The sequence below is a fragment of the Scyliorhinus canicula genome, chromosome 8 (genome assembly GCF_902713615.1).
Source record: "Scyliorhinus canicula chromosome 8, sScyCan1.1, whole genome shotgun sequence".
NCBI lineage: Eukaryota > Metazoa > Chordata > Chondrichthyes > Carcharhiniformes > Scyliorhinidae > Scyliorhinus > Scyliorhinus canicula.
This window is the reverse complement of record NC_052153.1, coordinates 91,114,946-91,128,811: the sequence shown is the minus strand read 5'-3', so window position 1 is coordinate 91,128,811 and position 13,866 is coordinate 91,114,946. Positions and strand designations below refer to the sequence as shown.

Genomic DNA, 13,866 nt, shown 5'->3' with positions numbered 1-13,866 from the left:
CCCTCGCCCCGCCCCCCCCCTCTCGGCTCCCTCGGCCCCGCCCCCCCCCTCTCCCCAAGGGCGCCGAAGTTCAGCTTGCCCGGGGCACCAGCAACCCTCGGGCCGGCGCTGCTCCGGACCGCCACTACCACTGGGCTTGTGGAGTACCGGGCCAGCAAGAACTGCAGAGGAAACGTTACCAATGCTGCCAAACTTGTGTTCTTACATGAGGCCACCTCCACCCACTCCCACACCGACTCCTCCCCCACTACCCATTTCCTGATCTTGGCTATATTTAGTTCCTAAAGTTCGGCAGTGCCAGCCCTCCCCACCCTCGGCTCCACTCCATCAGTACTTTCTTTACTCGTGGGGTTTTACCCGCCTAAACAAACCCAGATATCACCCTGTTCACCTGCTTAAAAGGGCCTTTGGGGGCACTGGAAAACAAACAGAAATCTCAGGAGGACTGTCAGCTTTACAGTCTGTACTCTCCGCGCCAGTGACATGTCCAACCTCCAAAAGTCCTCCTGCATTTGTTCAACTAATCAAGCCAGATTTAATTTATGTAGCTGCTCCCACCCCGTGACCTGAATACCAAGTCGCAAAAACTCCCTCCCACCACTTTAAACGGCAACTCCCCAATCTCCTCTCCTGCCCCCTCGCCTGGATCGCAAAAACCTAGGTTTTACCCATATTCAATTTGTACCCTGAGACCCGGCCAAATTCCCCTAAAATCGGCATAAACTCCCCATCCGCCCTAATGGGTCAGAAATATATTGGAGCAGGTTGTCTGCATATAGCGAGACCTTCCAACATTGGCCGTTAGCTGCCTGCCTTTGACAAACCCGTCTGGTCTTCCTCTATCATCCCCGGAACACAATCCTCTCCTCGAGGCCAGCAATTTGGCATCTACATTTGGTAGGGAAATTGGTCTGTATGACCCACATTACTCTGGGTCCTTCTCCCGCTTCAGGATCAATGAGATTGAAGGCTGTTACATTGTTGGGGGAAGATCACCCCGCTTCCTTGGCTTCCCTCACCAGCAGCGGGCCCACCATCCAGAAAACGTCTTGTGAAATTCACTGGGTAGCCGTCCGGTCCCGGGGCCTTACCTGACTACATGGCCTCCAATCCCTCTACTACTTCTACAATCCCGATCGGGGCTCCCAACCCCTCCACCAACCCTTCCTCCACCTTCGGAAACTTCAACCTTTCCAAAAACTGCATGATCCCCTCCACCCCAGCTGGGGGCTCAGACTCGCACAGCCGACTATAAATCTCCTTGAACACCCCATCGAAGACTGTGTTTCCCCCCCTCTGTCCTTCAATCTTCCTATCTCCCTGGCCGCCTCCCTTTTCCTGAGCTGATGTGCTAGCATCCTACTGGCCTTCTCACCATACTCATACATTACCCCTCTCGTATTCCTCAACTGCCCCACCGCCTTCCCTGTAGATAGCAGACCAACCTCCATCTGTAACTTCTGCCGCTCCTTCAACAACCCGGCCTCCGGGGCCTACGAGTACTTCTGTTGACCTGAAGATCGTCCTAACCAATCTGTCCATCCCCACCCGCTCCACCTTCTCCCGATGTGCTCGTATCGAAATAAACTCCCCCCTAACAACTGCCTTCAACTCCTCCCAAACCTTGCTGCTGAAATCTCCCTTGTGTCACTTATCTTCACATAGTTCTGGATGGCCTCCCTTACCGCACACACATCACCTCTGCTAACAGTCCTACATCTAATCTCCAGTGCGGACGCTGGCCCCCCTTCTTGCTCACCCGTACATCCACCCAGTGTGGGGCATGGTCCGAATTACAATCGGCGAGTGCTTGGCATCCACCACCCCGGCCAGCAAAGCCTTGTTCAAAACGTAAAAGTCGATCTGGGAGTGCACTTTGTTTGCATGGGAGAAAAAAGACAACTCCTTCAATCTCGACCACCCAAACTCCACGGATCCACCCCTCCCATCTGTTCCATAAGCCTCTTTAGTTCCTTCGCAGCCGTTGACACCCTCCCTGTCCTCGAACTCGACCGATCCGCGTCATCCCAGTTTGGTGCATAAATGTTCACCAGTACCACCGGCATCCCCTCCAACTTCGTACTCACCATAACGTATCTGTCCCCCGAATCCGCCAATAAATTCCCACTTCAAATGACACCCGCTTATTAATCAGAATTGCTTCCTAGTTTAGAGTCTAGCTCTGAATAAATGCTTACCTAACCCACCCTTTCCTCAGCCTAGTCTGATCCACCACCCTCAGTGTGTCTTTTGTATCATTACCACTTCCGTATTTAAACTCTCCAGCGCAACCCCCCCCCCCCTTGCTGGTATGTCCCTTCTTAGGCCAGCCTTCAGCCCGTGTCCGATGCCTCTTCAGGCCCGCCCGCAGGCGCCCTCCATCATCGACCCCCACCCTGTCGCCATTTGGCAATCTCTCCCCTGTCAGCAGTTCTCTACCCCTCACCCACCCGCTAACAAAATAACGATCCAAACCCCTATCAACAAACTGATCACCTGCGTGCCCGTAACTGGGCTTCCATTAACTAGCCCACCCAGCGAGCCTGGTAGCCCCTGCCCATGCGCCACGCATCCTACCTCCCATTGATCCCCCCGCCCCACTCAACCAACTTGCATATGCAAAATTACAATCCCCCAACAAAACACAAAGAAAAATTTCCAACCACTATCCCCCATTAAGAACAAAGTTAACCCGCAAACAAACCTAAGCAAAGGCCTCATGGAGAAAAGCCACAAGTTGATGCGTCGACCACTGGGCCAGCCGTTTCAGTCCTCACCTTCCGCCATATTACCTGTGTCGCAGGCTTCAACCAGTTTTCAACAAACACTCTTTAGTTTAGACCAATTCTGGTCCACGAATGCATAACACCGGCAGGAACTCTCTTCTTCTACCTCACAAGCATCTTCTATTATCGTTCAGATCCACCGTAATCGGGGGGGAAAGGTCCAAAAAGTTCACATAAGCGGAGGAAGCCACCAAATGTGCCACCAGAAATCCAAATCCTTAGCGTGGCCACCACCACTGGGTTTCACAAGTACTTGGCTGTGAGAAATGGGAATGTGGCTAAGGCCATGCAGTGCTCAGAAGGATATCCCCATACAAGGGAGGTCTCCTCCATTTGCCGCATGCGGCTCCCTGGGAGGTTTTTCCCGCCCACAACCAACAGCAATTTTAGTTTATCTACCTTGGTGAAGAAGGCTTTGGGGATGAAGATGGGAGGATTCAATACGAGGAGGAATCTTGGCAGCACATTCATTTTATTGTCTCCACACTTCCCACCAGGGTAAGCGGAAGCACTTCCCCACCTTTGCAAGCCTCTCTTTACCTCTTCCTCTAGGCTGGGCAGGTTCCATTTTTAAGAAAAAAATTACGTTTGTAAGCTGAGAAGGCTCAGAACTCCGTTAGGAGTTCCATTGTTCCTCCCATGCTGACTAGGGGAGGAGTAGGTCATCTGCATGGAGTGAGACTCTGTGTTCTCTGTTTCCCCTCTGGACGCTCTACCACCCCCTCGACAACTTGAGGACAATAGCCAGTGGCCTGATTGCCAGGGCAAATGGCAGCAGGGACAATGGGCATCTTGGCCGCGTGCCTCTGTGCAGCCAGAAGTATTCAGAGCTGGTGGCATTTGTCTGTACGCTCGCTATGAGAATGCTAATTAGTAGTTTCACCCACAAGGCGAACCCTGACCTAAACCCCAAACCGTTCCAGCACCTCCATGAGGTACCTCCTATATCTAGGGAGATGATCACTTCTGGTGTCTCCTCCCCCTGTGGTGTCATAATCAGTTTCAGCAGGTGTCTGATGTTTGCCATTAGCTGTCTGCCCTTGACAAACTCGGTCTGATCTTCTGGACTACCTCTGATACGCAACTCTCCATTCACCTCACCAGGGCCTTCATCAGGACGTAGCGCCATTGTTCAGGAGTGAGATGGGTCTTTGTCTTTTTTTGGGATCAGCGATATCGAGGCCTGTGCCAGTGCGACTGGCACGACCTGTCTCATCAGCGAATCATTGAACATCTCCTGAGGTGCAGAGCCAGTGCTACCACCAACTTTTTATAGAGGTCCACCTCAAATTCGTCTGAATCCGGTGCCATCCCTGACTGCATGCAGTTGATGCTTTCCGTGACCTTCCCCAGTCCTAGCGGTGCTTCCAGTCTCTGTTTCTTTTCCTCCCCAAAACTTTTCCTCCCCAAAACTGTTATGTCCAGCCCATTGAGAAACCGTTTCATCTTGAGACCCCCCCCCTCCGGGGGTAGAAGGTCGCAAAGGCCTTGTTGACTTATTGGCGCTGAGTCTAGCCTGCCGTTCCTGTCACTCACCTGCGCTATCTCCCTCGTGGCTGCCTGTTTTCTCAGCTGGTGAGCCAGGAGGTGGGCTGGCCTTGTCTCCATGCTCATAAAACGTCCTCATGCCTGGTGGAGCTGGTTCACTGCTTTCCCAGTGGAGAGCGGGTCAAATTTCATTTGTAGTTTTTTTCCTCTCCGTCCATTCTTTTGAATGACATGTTTGCTTCCTCCGGCATATATAAATAATGTTGCCCATAGTCTCGCTGGGTACTAGATGCCAGACCGCACCTTACTTTTAAAGAATGCCGCTTTGAATCCGTTAAACTCCGCCTGGTGCTTGGCCAGGTTGGTCCCAGTGTCTCAGTAGATGCAGATTGTGTGTCCATCCACCAATACGACTGTTGTGCTTGTCAACCAGTAAGCACCTGCCTTTGTCCTGAAACGTATGCAGTTTTGCAATTACCGCCCATGGTGGTTCTCTTGATTTGGCCTTTGTCAGAGCGACCTGTGGGCCCGGTCCCCCTCTGGGATTTGCCAAAACCATCCCTTCTCCGACCAGTTTCCGAGCATCTTTGTGACGTATTCTGTCTGGTTCCTGCCCTCCGCACCCACTGGTACCCGACAATTCTTGGGTTCTGTCAGCGGGACCTGTCTCCTGACTGTCAACTTTCCCCTTGAGCGCTTTCTGTGTTATTACCAACCATGCCACTTCGGCTTCGAGTGAAGCAATCCATTCGCTCTGGTTGGTGGCCGTTTTCTCCACTACCCGCACCGTCACTTCCTGGGTGGGACAATCTCCACTCCGTTCTGCTTATCGCCTCCTTTATGGGGGCCCAGTGCAGTTTCTATAACCAACCTCATCGGCAACATAAGGTCCTCTTTTATTGAGTCCCTGTGTTTCTGGAGTTCTAACGAGAGAAGCTCCATCGACGGGTAGGCCGATGCTTGTGTCGCCATGCTCTGCTTTGTTTCGCCCACGTATCCCCACGTTCTGATGTTGGAGTCTTCCTTTCTCGACTTTTACTGTTTTTTCTGGTTCAACGGCTGGTTCGACACCATTTCAGTCAGTTAGGGAAGAGGTGGAGATTTGTTGCGTTTTGTATCTGTTTGATTGCGTTAAAAAGAGCCTGGTAAGAAGTTCCTTAGAGAGAGCCACCTTTTGTGCAGCCCCTCAACTCATAGCCGCCACCGGAAGTCTGGTTGCCTCATTTTCTGTATTACAACAATGACGCTTCAAAAGTACTTCATTGTCTGTAAAGCACCTCGAGACCTATGATTGCCATGAAAGATGGTGTTTAAATTCAAGCTTGTTTTCTATCTTTCTCCCTTTTTTGTCGCGTCTGCCTGTCTGGTTTGGCTCGATATCTGTCTTTTTGGGCAGATTACCTCATAGTCTAGCGTTGGCACTTGGCATCAATGCTCGTTAGTTGTTTGCCCTTCCACCATACAGCCGATGTTTCTTAGTCATTATAGTAATGGTTATCTTACGAACATGATATACTGCATCAGCGCAGGTGATGCTAATATGATTGATCCAATTTCATATCAATACATATAAGTAAGAAATTTTGTAAAAAGCAGTATTTCGATTGGTTTTGCAAGTTATCTATAAGTGTGTCCACTTCTGAAATAAGGATTTAATCAATGATGTAAATATTGTATCTGGATACAGTTGAAATTTCTATATTAAATTTGGAAAAGTTTAATCAAATTAAACCTTAATTTAAATTACAGATTAAGAATCATTTTTCAGTACCTTTCAATGTATTTGAAGATGTGGAATCTGATTTGAAGAGTCTTGGTACAATTCAGCCAAATGAAGAATTCAGTGTCCCTCTGCTTTCTTACAGGTATTCAAACAATATAATACTTCTTTCTAAATGTTGTATTTTTTTATGGAAACAATTTGCATTAAATTTAAAAACTATTCCTATGTTATAGTATAAATAAAAGAACCCGAGGAGGAATTTATTTTGCACCACTTCTTTTGTGGTTCTTTTATTTTTCATCACTTCTTTTATGGTTCAATTTAATGGATTTTATCCAATTCAATATAACTCAACAAATAGCGTTAAGTGGAATTTACAGTAGCCCGGCGAAGGATCTTGCTACAATGGAAGGATGCGAGGCCCCCAAGCGTGGAGACCTGGATCAATAACATGGCGGGTTTCATTAAGCTAGAGAAGGTCAAATTCGCCCTGAGAGGGTCGGTACAAGGGTTCTTTAGGCGGTGGCAACCTTTTCTCGACTTTCTGGCTCAACGATAGGGTACGGGGACAGTAGCAGCAGCAACCCGGGAGGGAAAAGGTGGGGAGGGAAAAGGTGGGGGGGGGGGGGGGGACGATGACTATGTTTGTTTATTTAATTTAAATTTATTTTTAAGTTCTTTTGTTGTTCATTGGGTTGGGGGGGGTGGGGGATGTGATACATGCGTCGGTGCGGTCTGGGGGTGTTACAGTTATTATGGGTTATTTTGTTGCATTTCATTGTTTGTCGTTATGTTTTATATTTTCTGTAAAAAATTCCAATAAAACTTATATTTTTTTTAAAAAGTGGAATTTACAGTACAGAAACACACCATTATGCCATAGGTTTAAGCAAATGTTTATGCTCCAGTCAAGCCTCTTTCTACCTTACTTCATCTTACTCTCAATCAGCATAATCTTCTCCCTCGTGTACTTATCTAGCGTCCCCTTAAATGTATCTATGCTAATCACCTCATATTTTAGTTCCATATTTTAGTCTGTGGATAAAGATAATTCTCCTGAATTCAGATTTGGATTTATTGCTGACTAGCTTGTATAGCCCCTAGTTTTGGACTTCTTGACATGTTGAACCATCTTCTCTATATCTACTTTATCTAAGTCCTGTCATAATTTTAGTGGTCTCTAATAGTTCTCTCCTCCTCCTAATTCGAGAGAAAAGAACCTCTGCCTGCTCAGCCTTTCCTGATAACTATAATCTCAGATGTATTTTGTTTTGTGGAAGGGTTTGGTTCCAATGAAAAGGCTCCACGCACAGCTGTCACCAACTTCTTTTTCCTTTCATTGCTAATAGATTTGCTGTGCATTTCTAGTATTTCCTTTTATTAGTTGTGATTAGTTCCTTTTGGTGATATATTGTTAGGTATAAAAATTTTCAGTTGCTGCTTTAACCATTTTGTTTAAGCAAATTAAAATGGCACACACATGGCATTGCACAACGAAAAGAAATGACCAATATTCAGCATATTTCCTTATTTTAATTCTTGCATTTGTATGAATGCTTTTCAAGTATTAAACATCCAAAGGCACTTCACTTTGTGTTATCAGACAAAATATGATATCACATCAGCAAAAGATATTGAGTGTGGTGACCAAACTCTTTGGCAAAGAGGTAGGTTTGAAAGCGCATCTGAAAGGAGGGGAGAGCAGCAGAGATGCAGAGAGATTTTGGGAATCCCAGAGTTTAGCATTTGGCAACTGAAAGCACAATATTGCAAGGGTAGAAAAATGAAAATTGAACATTCACAAGAGGGCACATTTGGAGGAGCGCAGAGATCTTGCAGAGTTGGAGGACATTTTATAGATAGAGGGAGGGGAAACCATAGAGGTGTGTTTACATGAGGATGAAAGTTTAACAATTTGAGGACTTGTGTGATTAAAGCCTGGGTTGATTTCATGTGGCATTTCAGGAAAACTTTAAACAAACTACTAGATCTCACCAAGTTTCGTAATTTTATTTTTGCTGGTCATTGACATCGCAACCAGAATATTATTTTCCAACCAGAAGAATGAACTTGCATTTATATAATCATCTCTTGTGACCTCAGGTTATTGTAAGTGCTGCACAGCCAATGACGTGCTTTTAAAGTGTCGTCATTGTTATAATATAGGAAATGGGACCACAAATTTGTATGCAGAAAGATCCCAGAAACAGTAATTAACAGCACAATTCCCCGACCACCTGTCTTGTGTTTGTTGACTATTGATGGAAGCAATTAACCTCTGAATCTGCACCCCCTGTCTCCCTTCCGGCCTGTTAATCATTTGTGGCAGATATGGGCCTTGTTTCAGATTTTAATCGTGCCCCTCTGCCTGTCACTAACATTTGGTTTGGTGCCATTTTTCTTTCTTCCATCTCTATGAAGTGTCTTGGGATGTTTCTATGGCAAAGGTGCGATAAAAATGCATATTTGTGTTGATGACCTAAGTTGTCATGCAGAGCAGGAAGCTTTCTTGTGAATTTACTCCTGATTTATCTGTTTTTATACCCTGTCAAATTGTAGAATGCACTTTTATTTATATAACAAAAGCAAAACTCTACAGATGTTGGTGATCTGAAATAAAAACAAAGTGCTGGAAAAATGTAGCAGCTCTGGAAGCATCTGTGGAGAGAGAAACAGAGTTAACGTTTTGAGTCCAATATGACTTCATTGGAACTTCCAAAACACTAACTCTGTTTTTCTTTTAATTCATACTTACTGAAAATTAAAATACCTAATTTTAACACGTTATTTGTTTAATGTTTTTGCAGATCAGATCTTCGCTTGCAGCTGATGATGAATGACAAGAAACTAGATCTCTGTGAAGCTATCACATTTGGTCATCTAAACACAAGTACTGAAATAGTATTTCATCGCAAATGCCAGTTTTCTGGAGGTGATGAGCTGGATTCTGTAACGATCAATATTGTTGCAATGCTAGACACGCTGGCATCTGACAATCCTGATGAAAATAATAATGCTTATGTTCTCCATTTATGGCCCAGTGCAATTCTACAAAACCTTCTGCCTTATACTCTCAGTGTTTCCTTAATGGAGGTAAGTTGCCTATGTATTTTGTGCATGTTTTTGTATTAATAATTACATTTATATTTTTCAATTATTCTTTCTCCACATAGAGTAAAATCTTATTGCCAGAAACAAGGACCCAGAGACACAATTACTCTTGAGTTCTAATTCACAAAATCTATTACCTACTGACAGAATAAATTAACATGTTCCTTTCTGTTCAATCGTTTATTAGTTATTTCTCATTGATGGTACAATTAATTAATGCTTTCGACAGTGTAAGGTTTTTGTTACCTGTTTTGCATAGAACTTTGATTCAGTTAGAATCATTTAATGAACCCTTCTATAGTTTTATGTAATTTTTACCATTCTATTTATCCAACATTTAACCACTGAAAAAAGGAACCAGAAAATTTTCACATGTTGAATTTCCATGCTGAAGTATTGTTTGTTTGTTGTGCATCTCTCTTCTAACCGTCATATGTCATACCAGATTTGTTCGGCTTGTTACGACATTACGTCGTAGTCAGTATTACGAGGGAGGAAGTGTTAGGTGTGTTAAAAAGCATTAAGGTAGACAAATCCCCAGGACCAGATGGCATCTATCCCAGATTACTGAGGGAGACAGATGAAATCGCTGGGCCTCTGACAGAAATGTTTGTGTCCTCATTGGCCACAGGTGAGATTGCAGAGGATTGGAGGATAGCCAATGTTGTACCATTATTTAAGAAGGGTTGCAAGGATAATCTGGGTAATTATAGGCCAGTGAGCTTGACATCAGTGATAGTGAAATTGTTGGAAAAGATTCTCTGAGGTAGGATCTATGCACATTTGGAAGTGAATGGTCTTATTAGCGACAGGCAGCATGGCTTTGTGCGAGGGAAGTCATGTCTCACTAATTTGATTGAATTTTTTGAGGAGGTGACAAAATGATTGACGACGGAAGGGCTGTGGATGTTGTCTACATGGACTTTAGTAAAGCTTTTGATAAGGTCCCTCATGGCAGGCTACTGCAATAGATTCAATCACATGGGGTCAGGGGTGAGCTAGCTGGATGGATCCAGAACTGGCTTGGCTATAGAAGAAGCAGTGGAAGGGTGTTTTTCCAAATGGAGGTCTGTAACTAGTGGCATTCCGCAGGGATCAGTTGTGGGATCTCTGCTGTTTGTAATATATATATAAATAACTTGGAAGAAAACATAGCAGGTCTGATTAGCAAGTTTGCGGATGATACTAAGATTGCAGGAGTTGCGGATGGTGATGAAGATTGTCAGAGAATACAACAGGATACAGATAGGCTGCAAAGTTGGGCAGAGAAATGGCAGATGGAATTTAACCCAGACAAATGCGTGGTGATGCATTTTGGAAGATCCAATTCAGGTAGGAGCCATAAAATAAATGGCAGAACCATCTAGAAACACCGATAGGTACTGGAATAAATACAACAACCGTGGCAATATATTAACCTTCACCGATTGCACTCGCCCAGCAAGAGACAAAGGGAGACTGTCCCCCTTTGTAAACCCTCCTCATTATAAGACCATAAGATTAGGAGCAGAGTTAAGCCATTTGGAATATTGAGTCTGCTCCGCAATTCAGTCATGGCGGAAATGTTTCTCATCCCCATTGTCCTGCCTTCTCCCCATAATCCCTGATCCCCTTATTAATGCAAAACCTATCTATCTCTGTCTCAAAGACACTCAATGCCTTGTCCCCACAGCCTTCTGTGACAATGAGTTCCACAGACTCGCCAACTTCTGGCTGAAAAAATCCCTCCTCATCTCTGTTTTAAAGGATCGTCCTTCAGTCTGAGACTGTGGTCTCGGATTCTAGTCACTCCTATCAGTGGAGAGATCTTCTCCGCGTCCACTCAATCTAGGCTTCTCAGTATTCATCCTTCTACACTCCATTTGAGTACAGACCCAGAGTCTGCAACCGCTCCTCATATGACAAGCCCTTAATTCCCGGGATCTTTCTGGACCCCTCCAAGGCCAGCATATCTTTCCTTCAAAATAGGGCCCAAAACTGCTCTCCATATTCCAAATGGGGTCTGACCAGAGCCTTATACTGCCTCAGCAGTACACCCCTTCTCTTGTATTCTAGCACTCTCAAAATGAATGCTTACATTGCATTTGCCTTCCTAACTGCCAACAGAACCTGCATGTTAACCTTAAGAGAATCCTGAACCAAGACTCCCAAGTTCCTTTGTGCTTCAGATTTCCAAAGCCTTTCCCCGTTGAGAAAATAGTTTATACCTCTAATTCTTCCTACCAAAGTGCATAACCTCACATTTTTCCACATTGTATTCCACCTGCCACTTCTTTGCCCATTCTCCTAGTCTGTCCAAGTCCTTCTGCTGCCTCCCCACTTCCTCAACACTACCTGTCCCTTACATACCTTTGTATCATCTGTAAACCTAGCAACAATGTCCTCAGTTCCTTCTTCCAGATGGTTAATCTATATCATGAATAGCTGTGGCCCCAACACTGATCCCTGCGAAACACAACTTGTCATCAGATGCCATTCTGAAAAACTGTCCTTCTGCCAGTCAGCCAATCCTCTATCCAAACCAGTACCTTGCCCCAGCACAATATTTTCAACAGTATCATCTCCTACGTCATTTTATATTGCCTGCTTCAAAGGCATAAATAATACATGAAGACTAGGAAAGCAAAAATAATTTTTATATTTAATCTATCTATAGAACTTCCTCTCATGAACTTTTACAGTTTTCAGTTGTTCATATTTAGCTCAACTACAACAACTGAATAACAGTGCTATTTAACAAATATCTAGTATAACCAAACAATGGCTGTGATACTATTTCAGAAGTTTGTGAATTCCTTTGTGAAATAATAGTGCTACACAAGTTTTGTTCTCCAAAGTTTATCAGAACGTATTTTATACATGCAAATATGCTGAAGATGTTGAAAAATAAATACAATAATCATAGGTGTTTAAAAAAAACTCTTGTTGCAGGAAAGCATGAAACAAAGGTTGACTCTAGATGAAGGACATTCTGCCCAGCTTCATGATGCTGTACTGGACAAATCCAAACTGGCACTGACAATTATTGACTATTTAGAACATAATTGGGCAGGAGAATACGAAATCAAAAGCAGTCAAACAGATATTGAATTAATCAAATTTAATTCCTATTTTGATGGTGAAGAGAGTGAAATGGATATTGCAATACATACAACATACAATGTTGGACATGTGATGCTGGAATTGTACAGCCCCTATTGGATGATGAATAAAACTGGGCGAATGCTTCAGTATAAAGCTGATGATGTTCACCGTAAGCATCCTTTGGACTACAAAAAGCCACTTCTTTTTTCTTTTGGATCAAAATGCTATTTTGAAAAGAATAAGGTGAGTCATGATTGTCCTTGTTGTTTTGTCTCTCAAATATTTAATCCTCATTTGTTTTTCTGGTACAAGAATATACATAATGAGGTCTTACTCTGCTGGTCTCAAGAGATCATTGAGCTTTTTTTGACATTGCAACCCAAGTGTGAATACAAGCCCTACACTGCTGACCTCAGCTGCAACCTCCTCCTAGGCTGCATGTCTGATGGAGGGAGCTCTCTTCTTCCTCGCAACCGGCATTAGTTGCTCACAGCTGGTCGACCAGCCCAGAAGGGGGCGTGGAGATATTCTTTATTGGACCTCAGGGCTACTTATGCCCTTCTTCCTTGCCTCTCCCCTCGCTCCATCGTGATCTTGTGCATTTCACTCGTATTCCCCCTCCACAAATGTTGTTTACTGCAACCAGAGAACTGCTGTGTAGTAAGATCTTGAAAGCATGTTGATGTTCAAATTGAATGCCACCTCTGATCAGTGGCAGGAAACAGCTTTGACTATGGGCATTTTGCAAAAATATTAAAAACATTCACACTTAACTAAACCAAGCCTGATACTATCTCTTCGCAATGAATTATCCAGATCTATGTAGAAGGCATACATTTGCTGGTCAGATGACCCTTTAAATGAGTGGCCTTGACTTCCTCCCCGGTAACAGCCAATTACTTTGACACAGGACATGCCATCCTCCAGCACCATATGAGCCGATTGCGCACTCACTTTTTGGGTCATGCAGGCTGAAACCCTGCCCTCCAGCCCAAATTTGTATAATTGCTGTTTTATATAGAATGCTTTGATGGTAGAATGTGCAAGCAATTGGTGAAGGACTGCATGTCTGCATGTCATTGCTGGCTTTGATGTTCCATGCAGTTGGACACCTCCTTCCATGGAGGAAGACATCATCGCAAAGGGCTGCAAGCTCGCAACATCATGCTGAAATAACCTCCTCCATTTTCATTTAGCAGGGCATTGTGCATTTGGAAATGTTAGTGCATCGTGTCTTCTCAGCTGCGACCCAAGAAGCATCTTTTTTGTCTTAGACCCCCAGGGTATGACATGTGCATTTAGTTGAGCAGAACTCAACTGCACCCTCCTTAACTGTACAATCTGTTCTTTCTCAACAGTGAAGCATGAGTTATAAAAAAATCTAAATTGTCCTATGGAAGTGAGAGTCTCTGAGCGTTTCTGAGATCTCCCTCAGTCTTGTGAAAATGCACTCTCAAAAGGAGTGAGCTCCTCTAATTATAGATCATAGAATTTACAGTGCAGAAGGCCCTTGGAAAGAGCACCCCATTTACGTCCACACTTCCAAACTATCCACATAATTTACTAACCCCACCTAACCTTTTTGGATACTAAGGGCAATTCAGCATGGCAGATCTATGTAACCTGCACATCTTTGGACTGTGGGAGGAAACTGGAGCACCCAGACCAAGGCAG

At 44.4% G+C, this 13,866-nt stretch overlaps 1 protein-coding gene across 1 annotated transcript in view; it reads left to right on the top strand.

Moving 5' to 3' along the window:
- vps13a (vacuolar protein sorting 13 homolog A) overlaps positions 1 to 13,866 on the top strand; it is a 634,190-nt gene that overhangs the window by 450,039 nt on the left and 170,285 nt on the right. The window contains 3 exon segments of the mRNA XM_038803880.1: positions 6,024 to 6,139; positions 8,805 to 9,090; positions 12,040 to 12,435. Of these exon segments, the coding sequence (XP_038659808.1) occupies positions 6,024 to 6,139; positions 8,805 to 9,090; positions 12,040 to 12,435 (798 nt within the window).